At 47.4% G+C, this 17,086-nt stretch overlaps 1 protein-coding gene across 2 annotated transcripts in view; it reads right to left on the bottom strand.

Moving 5' to 3' along the window:
* The window catches only part of DIP2B (disco interacting protein 2 homolog B), a 204,593-nt gene that overhangs the window by 59,620 nt on the left and 127,887 nt on the right, over nt 1–17,086 (bottom strand). Inside the window, exons 5-9 of one of the 2 annotated variants that reach the window (XM_040979021.1) lie at nt 10,881–11,093; nt 7,400–7,555; nt 6,879–7,004; nt 4,817–5,014; nt 3,715–3,806 (exon numbers count right to left, since the gene is read on the bottom strand). In XM_040979021.1, coding sequence (XP_040834955.1) covers nt 3,715–3,806; nt 4,817–5,014; nt 6,879–7,004; nt 7,400–7,555; nt 10,881–11,093 — 785 coding nt within the window. The remainder of the gene's footprint in view (nt 1–3,714; nt 3,807–4,816; nt 5,015–6,878; nt 7,005–7,399; nt 7,556–10,880; nt 11,094–17,086) is intronic. The other variant, XM_040979013.1, reaches the window with a different exon arrangement.

Raw genomic sequence — 17,086 nt, 5'->3', positions numbered from 1 at the left:
ACATTTATTTATGGAAAGCATGTTTTCTGTTAGCACATCAGGAGTGTATGGATAAGCAGCTACAGGAAGGGCCATGTGGACTCCCCCGTCTGTGAATTTAAGAACCATACACCTAGCCGTGGGCTGACCTGGGTCAGTACCAAACTTTACATATTTTATAAACATGGTTACATTGAGAAGTGGTGCAGCTGCCTGGATCCCCCAGCGACAGGGCTGCAGCTGGGAGAACCTGTGCTGGGACAGGCTTCCTACTGGGGATCCTCGCTCCCCATCTACTGCTGCTGAGTGAGGGGAGGGTCCTGGCCTTGTGGGAGGCCAGAGCACAAACCAGTGCCAGGCTCCACTCGCTGGCCTTCTGGCAGTGAGGTCTAGGGTTTGGGGGTATGGAACTACTGCCTAGGGACATCCACGAATAAGGCCACGGAACGTGTAGGTGAGGAATGAATCCTGAAGGACACCCAACGACAGGGCCACTGTACTTGCACAAAAGCGAGGGGACTGAGACCTGTTGGTTTGAAGGGGAGAGCCCTGAAGATCTGTATGGGTCACACTGATGCACCAGCCCATGCAGGAGTCTTGGGTTGGGCTTGTTATAATGAAACATTGATGACTACCACATGCCTGCATACATACAAGCTATGGAAAGTATGGCAGGCTGGATCCCAGGACCTAACAGTGAGTGCTGGAACAGGGAACGGGTCTCATTAGACTGGGCCATGACGCCAACCAGCAAAGAGGATCAGGTCCAGGGGTGGATTCTGTGTTGGATAAGTGAGCCCAACCCTATGGAACTGCAAGTCCCATTGGTTAGCTTGAGAGTTGGGATGGTGATGGGCTCAGCTAGCTGTCACCATGGAACTCACCGATGCTCACTGGTGCTGAGGCTGGGAATAAGCGGACAGGTCCAGGCTGCAGCACCCACATGAGCACCCTAGAACAGGCTCATACAAAGGCTGGACCAGAGGGGGCAGGTCATGCTGGGTAAGGGCCTAGCACCTACTGGCATGCATGAGATCTGGGTCTGGGAGTGGCCCTAGTTGGGTAACCTGGGAAACTGCCCTAGTGGGTCATAGCTCCCGCTGGTAAGCACATGGTCCAGGGCTGGGTGTTGGGCAGGTGAGGCAGGGTACCTCCATCCCTTGGCAAGTGTGTGAGTTGCTTTTGGAGGGGGCAGAGCAAATTCACATTGGTGAGTGCAGTAACCAGGTTGGAATGCAGGTCATGCTGGGGTAGGCTGACACACCTAGGTTTGCATGAGCCAGGGATGGGAGCTGACTGAGCAGGGTCAGGTTGCAGCACCTGCCAGTGAGTTAGGACTGGGGGCCAGGTGGGCCAGCCAGGCTGCAGCATTTGAAGGCAAAAGCCAAGACAGGAGAGGGACTATGCCAAGCTGGGTCAGAGCAACCACTGGCATGCGTAAGATATGTGGCTGAGATCAGGCCTGGTTGGGTAACTAAGGGGACGCCCTGGTTGGGTTATGGTTCCCACTGGTGCACACAGGGGCCAAATTGGTGGCTGCTACCTGGTCTGTACAAGGTTGCCGTCTCCCTTGGCAGGATGCGGACTGGGTCTGGGCTGTGCAAGACTGGGCTAGACTGGTGATCTTGAGAACCGTGGTGGGTGTAGGATGGGCTAGGCTTGCTCTCTGTTCCTGCTGAGCCATGAGTGAGCTGTGTCTGGGCGTGGACTAGGCTTGGCTCAGTTGTAGCATCCTACAGTGAGAACTGGAATGGGTGAGGGACAGTCAGGAAAGGCTACTGTTCCTGCTAGGACAGGAGGTGGACTAAGTAGGGCTGGCCCATGGATCCATCAATGAGCGGGAGATCTGGCATTCGGAGAGGTTCTGATGGGGGAGCATGGGGAACTCCTTGGTCAGGATACAGTCCCTGCAAGTAAGCATAAGAACCAAGAAAGGGAGGAGCCCAGACCAGGCGAAGTAATGGTACCCACCAGCATACATTTGGCACAGGTCTGGGACGAGCCAGGCTGGGCCAATTCATATCACCTGATGGCAAATTTGAGCACCAGAATGGACTGTGGGTCATGCCAGTTAGGGCTGCAATACCAGCCAGATCACATTAGGGCCAGGACTGGGGGCTGGGCTTTAACCCCCACCAGCATGAGTTGAAACTGGGGGTGGGCTGGACCCGGTCAGGCTACAGCACCCACGGGCAAATGCCAAACTGAGGCTGGCCATGCCAGACTGGGATGCAGCACCCAGCCAGCATACATGAAAACCAGGGATGAGAGGGCTGCAGAGAACTCCCCTGCTGGGCCACTATTCTCACTGGTGAGCGTGAGAGTAGGGACTGGAGGCAGACCAGGCCAGGGAGGGCTACAATTCCTGTTGGCCTGCATCTAGGCTGGATTGAAGACAGGTCAGGATGGGCGGACTGTACCTACTGGTAAGTGAATAAGCCAGATAGGGTGAGGGTTACTTGGGCTTTGGCGCAGCATCAACTGGCAGATGCTTGCACTGGGGGCTAAATTCTGTCGAGCTAAATTGCAGAATCATCTGGAGAGTGCAAGGTCTGGGAATGGGAATGGGCCTAGTAGGGAAACAGTGGGCATCTCCCTCTTGGGCTGCCACTCCCACTGATGAGCCTGAGAACCAGGACTGGGACAGGCATGGCTAGACAGAGAGTGGCATCTGCTGGCACATCCAGGGGCTGGATAGGAGGGCAGGTTGGGGTGAACTAAGCTTCAACGCCTACTGACATGTATGAGAGCTGAATGGGATATGGGACAGACTGGATCAGTCTGCTGTACATGGCAAGCATGGGAACAAGAGTAGGGGGCAGGCCCAGTGCGGGTTATTGAGGGTCGCTCCAACTAGGCTACAACTCCCACTGGTATGCATGAGGGCTGAGTGTGTGCTGGGCAGGATCAGGCTGGACTGCAACATCCATTGGTTTGAGTAGAAGACAGGGTTAAAGATAGAACTGACCCAGCAACTGCAACAGTGTGCACAAAGGCCGATTTGGAGCAACGAACTGTGCCAGACCCTGTACTGGCATGCACACACAAGAATCAGGTCTGGGGTCACCTCAGATGAAGTTTCTTTGGGGATTCCCCTACTGAACTACTAGACTCAGAATTCCAACCATGGAGAGAATTGCAGGTTCCATGGTCTGACCATGGAGTGCATCTGTCAGAGCTGGGCTGCCTCAGAGGCTTTGATGGAGCAGTGGGCTGAATATCCAGGTGAACATGGAGGATATGGCAGTACACCGGAGCCTGTAGGGGACACCTGGTACCACGACAGAGGATGGAGAACCAAACAAATCAATCAACTACCCCAGCCAAGTGTTGGCAGTGAAAATTTGGGCGAACGGAGACTCTAAGGTGGACTATGTCAACCAGTGGATCCTGGAGAGATTTCATCATGATTGGAGTGGCACGATTGGCAGCAACAGAGAAGTGCTGAACTATCAAAACCCTTTGAGTAGGCCCCTCGGAGCATGCCCTACGCCGGGGGCCTGGGATGGCTGGGAGGCTGGGTGTGCTTTCTTCCCTTATCTCTCCCCTTCCCCTGATATAGGAAGGAAAAAAGACAATGTGAAAACAATCGTCTCACCACTATTCTCTAGCCCTTGACCCTTTACATCCTAATCAAGTATGTAAAAATTATCAAAACCAACATTTATACAGTTAAAAAAATGGTCACATGAATTTCCTGCTGTACACTAAACTCCAGAATGTAGATATAATTACCCGGTCTCCAGGCTTTAACACAGGTTCATTTTTGGTGCCCAGTTTATTAAGCAGAGTATAGGCCAACTTTAGACTTCTGCTCCACAACTTTCCTGGAAAAAAGAAGTCGCATAAAAAATGTATGCTTATCTCAGCAAGAAAGCATTCAGTTCACCAGCAAATTAAAGACAATGGCCACTTTCCAATGCTCCATCCGATGAGCAGTCCCCCACCACCACAGGCTTTATGGACATTCTAGTTTGCAAAAGTCAGTTCTGTCTTGCAACCAAAACAAACCATCACCAGATGTTTGTTCTAGCTTGCACATTTCAAGTTGTTTTCTAAAGAAATCTGAATACTTAGAAATAATTTGAACTGAACTGATCCCATTGAAGATTTACTTACTTATTGGAAAGGCAGAACGATACACATGCAAAGACGGACACAAACACAGAGAGAGAGAGGGAGAGAAAGGGACTGTGCAGCGAGTTCCTGTCTGTTTTACAACCAAAACGACTGCAGCCAGGGTTGTGCCAGGTCAGAGCCAAAGCCAGGAACTCCAATGGAGTATACCGTGGGGATGGCAAGCAACCCAGCACCGGGGCCACCTGCTGCCTTCCCGGGCACCTTACTGGGGAGCTAGCTCACAGGCACAGCAGCCAATACGGGAGGAGGGATGGCTCAAACGAATGGCTTCCCTTGCAGGAAACATGGACTGATTTTCTAGTTCCTGGCTTCAGTCCTGTCCCACTAGGCATTTGGGGACTGTACTACTAGATCGAGAGCATTTTTTCCTCTCTCAAAATTGTCTACTTTCTCACCATCTCTCCAAATACAATAAAATAAAAAGGTTTCAATTTGTTAATAAAAGTCTGATTTTCACCATAGATACTGATAATGGTTTTCTAAAATTCCTTTCTAATGTTAAAATACTAATGGATCTAAACAGTTTCTCAGTTTTGCCCTTTCTAGTATTAGCTGACTTGCAAATGTCACTTTGGCAAATGAAAGCGCTTGGCATTAGCTTTACTAGAATGTGGGATCCTGCGAGAGAATCAAGATGCTCCTGTGACAAGGTGCAGAACCTGCGGGGAGGGGCAGGGCGTGGACGCTGCAGACTCACCGTAGGTGAGCGTGTACACCGGCTTGCCTGTCACGTCCAGTGCAGTGAGGCAGGAGCACTTGGCCTGTGTGGTGCCCCAGCGCTGCAGGGCAGACTCCAGCGCAGGCGGCCAGTTGCAGATGACTCCCAGGGGCTCCCCCTTCACAGGCGTCATCTGCCGCCCCTCGGGCTTGGGCTGGTTGGGATCCGGCTGAGGTACTAAGCAAAAAAAAAAAAAAAAAAAAAAAAAAAAAACAAACAAACACGAGATAAGATGAGACAGGAACAAAGACCAGCCAGCAACACAGAACTCAGGTTATGTCTCCAATTTCAAATATATCTAATTTTACTCTTCACATCTTTCTGGCTTAAGCACACTTTGAGGGAAAGAAAGGTTAGAAAAGGTAATTCATAAACTTGGCCTCGTTAAATTTTCCACTTGACTGTGAGGTCACGCTCAACACGCCGAACACGGCAAGTCCTGATGCTGATGAAGACAAGCACGGAGCGCGCAGAAGGGTATAGTGGACAGACTGATTTTAGCAATGCTGTCATTTGCAGTACACTTATTTACATTCACTTCCTAGTAGTGTGATCTCAGGAAAGCTAATCTGCCTGAACCTTGCTCTCCTCATCTGTAAAAGAGGAGTAACAGCAGCCACACGACAGGGTCGCTACTCCACTCCGACGGACAGGGGCCACGCACCACACACACTTTGCACAGCCAATCACTCTGCATCCTGGCTCACTTCCATCCACCCTTCCCAGGACACACCTCCCACAGTACATTACAGTTAATACTTTTTGAGGAAAACTTCCCCCCACCAAACAGCTAGATTATTAACATAATTGCAGGAATCAGAGGTGGGTAGTATTCCACATTCTTTCCTACACTTTAAAACTCAAGGACTTCTGGTCATTAGCTTCAGCCTGGACCAGCATGAGTATTGGGAGTGGTTACCATGGATACCAGGTTTCGATTTCTCCCTGTTCCTTACTTATCTTCCACATCAATAATTTTTTCTTTTAGATTTATTGACTTTTATTGGAAAGGCAGATTAGAATTATGGAGAGAAGGACAAACAGAAAGATCTTTCATCTGCTGGCTCACTCTGCAAATGGCCACAACAGCAGTAGCTGAGCCAATCTAAAGCCAGGAGCCAGGAGCTTCTTCTGAGTCTCCCACACGGGTGCAGGGTCACAAGCAGAGAGTTGAATGGGTAGTGGAGCAGACGGAATATCAACTGATGTCCATATGGGAATTCCTTCACTTGCAAGGTAAAGATTTAGTCATTGAGCCATTGCTCTGGGCCCCATAGCAATAAAACTTCTAAAAAGATTTTATTTATTTATTTATTTTTATTGGAAAGGCAGATACAGAGAAGAAGATACAGAGAGAAAGATCTTCCATCCACTGGTTCATGTCCCAAAGGACCACAAAGCTGAGACAATCTGAAGCCAGGAGCCAGGAACGTCTTCTGGGTCTCCCACGTGGGTGTACAGTCCTAAGGTTTTGGGCTGTTCCTGACTGCTTTCCGAAGCCACAGCAGGGAGCTGGATGGGAAGCGAGACTGACGGAATTAGAACCAGCGCCCATATGAGATTCCGGTGCATTGAAAGCAAGGACTTTAGCCACTAGGCCCAACATCTATTTCTAATAAAAAGTACAAAAAAAAAAAAAACAAAAAGTTTAAAGCAATCAGGTGATCAGGTAGGCCCAGTGCAGTAGCCTAGTGGCTAAAGTCCTTGCCTTGCACGCAGCAAGATTCTAGGCGAGCACAGGTTCTAATCCCAGAAGCCCTGATTCTTATCCAGCTCCCTGCTTGTGGGCTGGGAAAGCAGTCGAGGACGGCCCAAAGCTTTGGGACCCTGCACCTGTGTGGGAGACCCGGAAGAAGTTCCTGGCTCCTGGCTTTGGATTGGCACAGTTCCAACTATTGTAGCCACTTGGGGAGTGAATCAGTGCATGGAAGTCCTTCTGTCTCTCCTCTTCTCTGTATATATGACTTTGCAATAAAGATAAAATAAATCTTTTAACAAAGAGAAGTATTTGATTAGTTCATGTGGGATTTAGTATTTTTACTGTTACCTTCCACGATTTCTTCAGAATCATCCACAAAAAATTCCTTTAAGGGAGGTCTTTTGGGTCGTTTCAGAGTATTAAGAAGCTGCTGGATTTTTGTAGATACCCGGCTATTGACAGGAACACCTCAAAGACAAAAAGGGTAAGTGAAAATTCATTGACTCCAAGAACACTTCAGAGCCTCGGTGTCCTCAGAACTTTCCTTCCGAACGATGCGCTTTGCGCACAGTCTCTCTGTACTTCGCCTGAGCCAAGCAGGTGCAAATGAGCATGCTGACAAACTTCCTGACAACACGGCACAAACGGGACATGACTGTGAAGAAGTCACCCGATCTCCCCCTTAGGTCCACCCTTCTTCGGGGTGGACCACCTGGCTTTTGGGTGCAGGTGTCTTTCGAGGACCCCCAGGAAGGCCCAGTGGGCCCATGGCAAGGTGACCCCAGCTGCTTCCCCAGCCGGTCAGTCGGGCTGCTCCCATCATGCATCGTCCACGCCCTGAGCCGCCGTCAGGAAGGCCCTACCATCGGCGGTGTCCATCAGGCTGGACCGGCTGGCTCCTTTGTGCATGCCTTTAACTATCCCCGAGGGCGGCAGGTCGATATTTGCTGGGCGTGTGGAGGATGAGGAGGAGGAGGAAGAGGTAGTTGTTGTGACATCAGGGGGAGCAGAGAAATTCTCTAAGAAAAGAGAACAATTTAGATTTATGTTACAGCAACAGCAAAAACAACAGCCTTTTAATCTTTGTGTGGCTTTCACTTTTTAATATACAAGAAAACATAAATGGGGCATTAGCTCTTGTAAAACAACATTTTAATAAATCAAATTCTACTGCTAAGATCAATGGGAGAATAGGTGGCTAAGCCAGGGCATAACAGCATTCAGCAACTATTATTATTTTTTTAAGACTCATTTTTATTGGAAAGACAGATAAATAGATAGAAGGAGATACAGAGAGACAGATCTTCTATCTGCTGGTTCACTCTCCAAGCACACTCCAAGTGACTGCAACATCCAGAGCTGAGCTGATCGGAAGCTGGGATACAGCATTTCCTTGGGTCTCCCACATGGGTGCAGGGTCCCAAGGCTTTGGGCTGTCCTCTACTGCTTTCCCAGATCCCAAGCGGGGAGCTGAATGGGAAGTGGAGCCTCTGGAACAAAAACCAGCACTGAAGTGGGATCCCATTGCGTCGAGTCCCCAAGATTATTTTTGGAACTTGCATAGCCTGACATCAAACCATACTGAAAAACAGTATTTTTGGGCCCTGCGTGGTAGCCTAGTGGCCAAAGTCCTTGTCTTGCACGTGCTGGGATCTCACATGAGCACCAGCTCTAATCCCAGCAGCCCCACTTCCCATCCAGCTCCCTGCTTGTGGTCTGGGAAAGCAGTCGAGGATGGCCCAAAGCCTTGGGACCCTGCATCTGTTTGGGAGATTCAGGAGAGGCTCCTTGCTCCTGGCTTTGGATTGGCACAGCTCCAGCCGTGGCGGCCACTTTGGGAGTGAATCAGAAGACAGAAGATCTTCTTTTCTGTCTCTTCTTCCCTCTATATATTTAATTTTCCAATAAAAACAAAAAGTAGTTTTTACACACAAATCTTAACGCTACAAAACAGTCATTAGAATGCTTATAAGTTCTTTTTCTTTCTTTTTTTTTTTTTGAAGGCTTGTAATTTCAACACAGACTCAAGGCAAGTAAGATCATAATTGGGTTCTGTTATCCTAGATTCTTGATCATTTCTTCATGATTATGGTTTATCTCCTTCTCCCGAATCATAATAATGTCTTGGAGTGGCTCAGATCACCAGGTCTACCAGGTGAAGACCAAATAGATGAAGTTCACTTTTACTTTATAAGAAACTGTCCTTCAGAGATAATTAGACAAACACGCAGTTGTGTGTTTAACCAACTCCATTCATTTTTACGGTAGCAAACAGTTGGAAGATACTTAGGAGCCTAAAAATAGAGGCACCGCTAACTAAACCTGAGCAGCCACACTGTGGCCCAGCGCGAATCGGAGCAGAGCGGCATGAACACAGTTACAACGCCACCAAGCATGTCCTCGTTAAGAAGGCAGCTGTGTCCATCAGCTTTATGACAGCCTGGTACCTGTGACTGCGTGAAAAACAGGAGGCCGGGTGCAACTCTGTCAACAAAATTAATGAATAAATAATAAAGCATGTTAAGTTATCTGGGCTAATGAAATCTTCCCCTTGTAGACAAAAGAGGGAATAAAATGCCACCGATCATGGCTCTTCTGCAGACTCTCCTCAAGAGAAGGGGGTGAAAGGGCACAGCTGCCCTCAGGTGCATCAGGAGGTTCAATGGACAGGGCAGAGCTAAGCATGGATGACAAGTCATTGGCTGATGGCATATGCCTTGTTGTTTTTTAATATTTTATTTTTTATTATATTCATTGGAAAGTCACATATACAGAGAGAAGGGGAGACAGAGAGGAAGATCTTCCATCCGATCATTCACTCCCTAAGCCGCCACAACGGCCTGAGCTGAGCCAATCCGAAGCAAGGAGTCAGGAGCCTCTTCTGGGTCTCCCATGTGAGTGCAGGGTCCCAAGGCTTTGAGCTGTCCTTGACTGCTTTCCTAGGCTACAAGCACAGAGCTGGATGGGAAGTGGGGCGCCGGGATTAAAACTGGTGCCCATATGGGATCCCAGCATTTGCAAGGCAAGGACTTTAGGCCATTAGGCTACTGTGCTGGGCCCGGCATCTGGCTTTTTAGTGCAGGGCAGATACCCCTTAAGATGGCTTACTTTCTGTAAAAATTCCATCCTAACACAGATTTGAAGTTTTTCCTTGCAGAAATTAATTAAGAAATAAATGCAATTTTTTAAACGTATTGGTTACTTAATACTAGGTCAATTAATTCCATAATGTTATAAATTGTTGCTGATGTTATGGTGGGGCTTTTAATTGATCAGGATGATACTCTGCCGGCTGTACCTTCAGACCAGAGATGGTCTCCCCAAGAAGCCGTTGAACTTATCTGGACAATAAGATGCTGGACTCTAGGCTTAGTATATACTTGCAATGAAGGAATCTCAACTGAACTTGAACTGTGGTTATGCAACAAGGTGGAGAAATGCACCATGGGGGGAGAGTTACGGGAGGGGTGGGGGGATCCCAGTACCTATAAAACTGTGTCACATAATCCAATGTAATTAATAATAATAAAAGAAAGAAATGCAAAAATGCAAAAAGTGATAGAGAAACGTTAATGAGATCAAAATTAAGACAGCAAAATGCAACTGACTACTGAGGAAAAAGGCAAGGTATACAACACAGAGACAACACCGCTCTACGATACTTAAGGCAACTTGTAATAATGAAACAAAAGCATCTGAGGTTTAACCTACAGATGTCACAACTCTTTAATAAAGTGAACACATACACATACACACTAAAACACAGAGCAGAGCCAAGCAGAAGCTACACTGCCAGAGCAGCAGCAGCAGCAGCAGCTCACAGGCACCAGTACTCTCAGGCTGCACACTCCAGTTGTAGCAACATCTCAGCAACAAGGGAAATAAATCCAGTCTTTATGCTAAGACAAAAGAGCCTTATTGATGTTGGCTTAGTGTAGAATTTGGCGGCACTGAAACTTTTTTGTGCGTGACAGGATGTGGAAAACAATCCTGGGACAATCTAAGATGTCACACATTCAAAAACTCGCAAACATACAATATAATCTTTGGTGGGCAAAGGCCCACGTCAAGACTGGTATTATATCTTGCAGCTTGAACATTGCTTCTGGAAATAGCTATGGCTTCAGGTGGACAACACTGTGCACCACTAATGCAGGCGGTGCCCGGTATTCCCACAGCAAATGTATTGCTGGTGTTCCTTCTTTGCTTCACTGACTGTCATGTTCCCTCTGGTGATAATTTTTCAGTCGTATCAGAAAGCCTTTTACAAATCCTAAGTTGTTTCCTGGACACTGTAGCCGAATGGAACACAGTTTGGGCTTCTCGGTTAGACACAGGTCCTACCTATTCGGGTATTGGCAAATACATCAGCTAGAGACCCAGTGGTTCCTTTGACCTCTCCATGGGACAGCGTAGAAGATGCGGAAGAAGACGTGGACGATCCCTGAATGGAGCGGTTGATCCAGGACTCGGCATTCTGTAAGCTCTGTTGCAAGGCAGCAGAGAGCGCGGCTTGGCGTCTCAGCGAGCCCTCATCCTCAGAGGCCGAAGACGTGTCTGTGTGGAATTAGAAAAAAACAAGTTCTCCATCCTGCCTAAAACAGAGACTTCTCAGTTCCGGCTCACTGACAAGACATTTGATTCGGACACCAGCAAAACATTCGCACTCTTAAGGTAGATTAACACATGAAGTTTCTCAAAAATTTCAAGGAAAGTTATATTAACCGAAGTCTGCAAAAACAAAATAGCCTGCCTCCTCAAGTAACTTCACGCCATCTTTTAAAGCATGCTTTAACCTTCACACTTCTCTGTTGTTTTGGTCCCGCACTTAATTAAAACCTAAGATCTAGTTTAGCTACTTTTTTTCCCCCAAAATACTGATGCTCTTACATATCCCCCTCAATCTCCCAACAGAACCTGTGTCAGGCTGCTTCGCTGACTCTGACCAGTGCATACTAGACTCCGCTCTAAAGGGAAGGACGCTGACAGGGAGATACACAGAAGTCATTCTCGCTGAAGCATATGTGTCAAACAGTGAGCAGGGCATTGGAGATGGAAACGGGACAGGGAACGGCCTTTAGCTTTGAGGCCTTCGTGGTCTATGGAGAAGCAGCTGGTCCCGTGCAACAGGTAAGCGTTCCCAACCCGCCAGCGGAGCACCTGGCACCTGCGCTGCCTGCCTTAATTCTCAGCTGGAGAACAGCTGTGAGGGCTTCACTGCTGCTGTCTGCATTTAGCCTGGCTCTGACTTTGGAAAAGCAGTGCTTAAATTAGAAAAGCATGTGGGGAAAGGGAAAAGAGTCCAACCAAATTAGGGAGGCAAAGGCTGAGGGAAAAAGAAGTCAGGAATTTAGTCGAGAGCTCTAAGCTATATACGGTGTACAACCTAAGGGGCGATTGGACATAGAACAGCTTTTCACAAAGCAGTTTGGGGGCTACAATTTATGACCTGTGGATTGGACGAATTCATCCAAAGTTTTAGAAACTGAGTATCCTGTGCTGATCCCCTAACTCAAGTCAAATTTTTGGTTCAAGTAGTGCTTTGTTTTAAAGTTTTAGCACCTCACAGTAGGAACATGACCCAATAGTCAACTTGGGACAGGTCTAGAGACAGACCGAAAAATCACAATCATTAGTATGATATTGCTGCTTGATCTGCACTACCTCCAACTTATGATCACGCTTCAAAGGAGATTTTAGTTACAAGACTGACGGAGTGTTTTAAACAGACTACATAACCACAGCATGTATGTTCCAGGGATCCTAACATGCAGGAGCACATGACAGTGAATGAGCTAAAAAAAAAAAAAAAAAGCCTTATGGGCTAGTACAGCTGATACACAAGGCCACAGCAGATGCTACAAAATGGGCTACGCAAAGGGCTTCACAAAGGGTAACCAACCTTGGGCAGGGATTCCAAGGACTTCTACATAAACGGAACAACAACTTTGAGGAGGCAAAAGGTTTAAAAGGAACCTGCAGAGAAAACTAGTGACCAGACCCCAAAGGGTAAGGCAAGAAGATTCTTCAAAGGCTAAAAAGATCCATATTGCAAAATGAAAACACAAAGACAAGTCACAATATCTGTGATCCTGTAGGTAAGGAAAATTTTCTACACGATTTCCAGAAGATATTCTAACATTTCAGTTGTGCTGTGGGAAACAAAGATTTCTAGCTTTGCAAATGTGCTACAAAAAGAGGATATGAGGAGGGCAGGGGGAGAATGGGGCCCATGGGAACAGGTGAATCTGAACTTAAGAATAAACTATTTTCAGGTTAACACATCGCAGACTCTCATGAACTTCATTAGATCTGCAGGCTCCCATCAAGACTACATCATTCATTTTAATTTGTGCAAGCTGAAAATCAGAATAACCCAATTCTCGAAAGATAGTAAAACCAGTCTTTTCATGATTAGATTTATAGAAAACTGGCTTCATTATGTTTCTGTATTAGATTAATTAGGTAATTATGTGTATTGTTTCAATTCAATTACTGAATCTGCCTGCCTGTCTTCCTCACGGTGTTTAAAGGCCTGCAATCAAGGTCCTTACAATCTCAGAGCAGCAGACAAAAGCAGGGTTAGCCTTCCGTGAGAACTCTGGGTCCTCCACTCCGCAGCTATGCGACTTGGGGACAAAACTGTTCATATGAAATCTGTCTGTCTGTGCGTTCAGTAAACACAGCCTGGTAGGAATCAGGTGCCAAGGCAGAATAAAGTTTCTACTGTTAGAGTTCTTGGGAGTCTACCCCAACAACTGAGCCCACCCAGCCCCCGGCCCCTGCACCGAGGAAGTGGGTGCTGGTTCTGAGGGGGCTCAGAGGTTGGGCGACACTAGTAGGAGGTAGAGGGGGCAGAAAAGAAGGTACACAAAAATGTAAAGAACCGTAGCGGCTGAAGCACAGGATGCAAAGTGGCCAGTGAGGAAAAGCAGGAAGCAATGCGTTGCGAAGGGCCCGGGGAGACATGCGGAGGAAGTCTTTCTTCTAACTACAGTGGGAAACCGCGGCCAAGCCACGACAGACGGAGACCACACAGCAGCCAAGATTCGCCAGAAGCCATTCCCCCACCACCAGAAGATGGTTAAAAAGGGGGGAGTTTTATTCCTTTTTGATTTGCAACAACATCTGGAACCGCCCACAAGAACAACTTAAATGGCTAATTCCTTGCTATAAACATGAAGGGGGGAAAAAAAAGAAAAAGAAATTGACCAAAAATTGGTGGGGGAAAGAAAATATTATACCAGTCACACAACTTGAGAAGAGGGATGATTACCATGAGTGAATAAAATGTTAGAAACCATGAATATTTTCTTTATAGTATACATTTTTCATAAACATCTTAAAGACCTCTCGCATGTATGATTTCAAATAACATTTTAAGCCAAAATAAACTAACTTATCTTTAATTTAAATTCCCATGACATTTCTTAAGTACCACCATAAGTAAGTAAGCACCATGCATGCATGATTTCCTCAACACTGACACTTGAGTAGTCCACACAAGCCAAGCAGACTGAATCTGACCCCAATCACTATTCGACCTGGGGCGAATCACTTGGTTACCATGAAGCTAGCAGTTTCATCATCTCTGATGAAATCTGCCTTTCTTCAAAGATAAAAGAGCACTTCCAGCAGTGGGTGAGGTTGTGGAAGTCTCTGGGTGCTCTGAGGCACCACCGCTCTGTCCAGCCCTGCTGCAGTGTGTTAAGCACTACGCTGCACGACAGCCTGCACTGCTCACAGGTGTCATTTCTATAGAGAAGGAAGAGACAGGTACACTCTCCTTGGTCCTACGGATTATAAGCAGGGCCCTGGGAAAGTCAGACTTGTAATTCATTCTGTGAAAGATGGTTGAAATGTCTTCTGTGCTGTGGGGTCATTGAGTAGTCTGTTTGGTCGCCCTTGTCCCCTTCAAAACGCAGTAAAGGCTGAATCTACAGGGTGCAGAAAAAGCTTGGAGGGAGAAAAATACACGCTGTAGTTTTTGCGTTGTGTTTTTCCATATGAATGAGTAATAGTGCCACACAAAGAACCCCTCTAAAGCAAGAGCTGAGGTAACTGCCTCATGACATTAGTAGATGAGTTCAGCCATAGGGAACTAGATGGCAACAGCTCAAACAGACTGAAAAGGGCTCTGACAGGCCGGACACTGAGGGACCCACAGGTCACTGCCAGCTTAGGGAAGCTACAAATTCAGACAGAAGTTAAACTTTCAGGTTAGAACTTAGCACCCCTATCAATAAAGCAAACTGTAGGTACACGGACATCTTATTACTTTAGAGTGATTTATGAACAAAAAGACAAGTCATTTCCCATGCCAAGTATTTACCATATTTTCCAGACTGCATACTATTATTACGGATGAAGCTAAGACAGCTAAGACTTACGCCACGTTTCATCCCTTAACGCCCTTACTGAATTCTCCACAATCAGCTCTCTACTTCCTTCGTTTCAGCAGTACAGTAATTTGCCTCTCAAGCCGACTGGCCAGTGTGCTGCAGGAGTTATTCAAGTGTGAAGTGAGGGCCTGGGCCTGACATGTGCTTTGTACAGACAGCGCACAGAGGGAGACAAGCGCAATGTCGTGAAATATCTGGTTAGTTTTTCTCTGCAAGAACGGCACATCATTTCGAATCCTTTCTACAGCTGTCCAGGAACTAAGGGGGGAAAAAAGGCGACCAATAACCAGCAATAATCAATGGCAAAATCTCGCCTCCTCTGTATCTCTTGAATGTAGTCTCAGCACTCTTCCTAACTTCAGTGTGTCCAGGGCTGCAAGAGCAGACAGGAACATCAGACACCCCTGGCCTCCCTGGGAAGGCTGAAGCCGGTCCTGGGAGATGAGGGCACAAGACTAAACTGCAGTAGGAATCAGAGACAGCCTTCTCTTAACTGACAGCTCTGAAAAGCTCAGTGAGAACAGAATCTGAATAGCAAATTCCACCCGCTAAAGTGAAAGGTGCTAACAGCTTACACATAGTTACTCCCACACCTTTTCACTACAGCAAAGTGCTTGCCCTAGCCATGTGGGTAGTTGTTGAATGGGAGCATCAGGATGTATTTCACACGAGGGCTATGTGAGAGATCAGGATGAAGGGCGTGCTCAATGTTGCCTTCTGCTGGGAGAGAATTTCTTCGTTACTTGACCACAGATGTCCCTAACAGCACATTAAGCTCTCCTGAATTTTATTCAGAGATGTGCAAAACCGGAGGTAAGCCGGGTGGGAGGCTTTTCCTGGGGCTCTCTGTAGCTGCTTACTGCAGACACAAGGTGTGTTCACCTCAGGATGCATCCCCAAGGCTGCGGAGTGAGGACACAGCACTTAGAAACACAGAAGCCTGTAATCACTCCCGAGGACTGAGGTCCCATTCAGCCAGGAACAGCTGTGATCTGTTCCAGGGCGTAGGGAAATTCCCCGCAGGCCATGAGTTTTGTTAAAGCAGATAGAGAAGGTCTCCACTCTTTCTGAGCAAGTCTCACATTCACCCCAGAGCCACGAGGGCAGCCTCTTTACTCTGGAGAGGATTGTTTCAAAGTGCTTCCCATCACACTGCTCCCTAGCCTTTGCCATTCACTGCCAGTGAACCCTCAGCCATGCTGCAGCAGAATCTGCCAAGAAGGAATCGCCAGGACACTGAGAGCCCCCTTTGTCGCGCGGCTCTGACTTGTGTGGTATTGATGTGGAGGGGAAGCCATCCAGGACTCTCAGCGAGTGGGTCTGAAGCATGCACATTGCGGGCACAGAGTGTCTTACTGTGACGGCCTGCTAAAAGCATCCTGTGTTACATTTTGAGAAACACTTGAAGCCACAGAGCTATTTCTCTTTCAAACACATTGACACCACAGATGGGAAGAAGAAAGAGCACACAGAGTTAATGAGCCCGCAGCACAGCCCAAAGCTGAGAACCGAGCCCGAACCTAGGGCAGAGCTGTTCTCACAAGGCAGGGTCAGGGAACAGAATCAGTGACGAGCTCAACAACGGGACAGCTGGGAGTAGCAGTTAACCACAAACCTGCGTCCTTAGGAATCTCCCTAAAAACACAAGGAAGTGGCTTAGGTTGTGACATAACCAGGAAGTGTTCCCCCAAAGAATTCATTAGCAGTAACATGACAATAGGGAGACGGGTATGTCACTGAGGTTCGGAAACAGTTTCCATACTACGGTTAGGCTAAGAGGTCTAATATCAGGCCTTGTCGGGAATTTAGTCTCTCTTTTTTTCATGTTTTTAAAAAACCTTCGGAAAGGGCCTGAACAGATAAGAAAGGTTAAGATTGTTCAAGCTGTTCCCCACACATGACGCCGGGTTATATAGGCCCAGGTTTACTTCAGGGGAACAAGGACCCCAGGCCTGGTGAGTGGGGATCAGATGAAGACATCTGGCTCCCTCCCACTAAGATGGCCACCCCAGCACAAAACATACCAACACAGACATAAACTGCACACTGACATTACTTACGTTTTTCTGGTCTCGTACAACTGTTGTGTCATTGTTCTCTCATAATCTTTGATGACACACAAATTCTGTCCCAAGACCACCTGCCCGT

The sequence above is a fragment of the Ochotona curzoniae genome, unplaced genomic scaffold, assembly GCF_017591425.1.
Source record: "Ochotona curzoniae isolate NIBS_2020 unplaced genomic scaffold, NIBS_Ocur_1.0 contig_1014, whole genome shotgun sequence".
NCBI lineage: Eukaryota > Metazoa > Chordata > Mammalia > Lagomorpha > Ochotonidae > Ochotona > Ochotona curzoniae.
The sequence above is the reverse complement of the archived record's forward strand: the minus strand, read 5'-3'. Positions and strand labels throughout refer to the sequence as shown.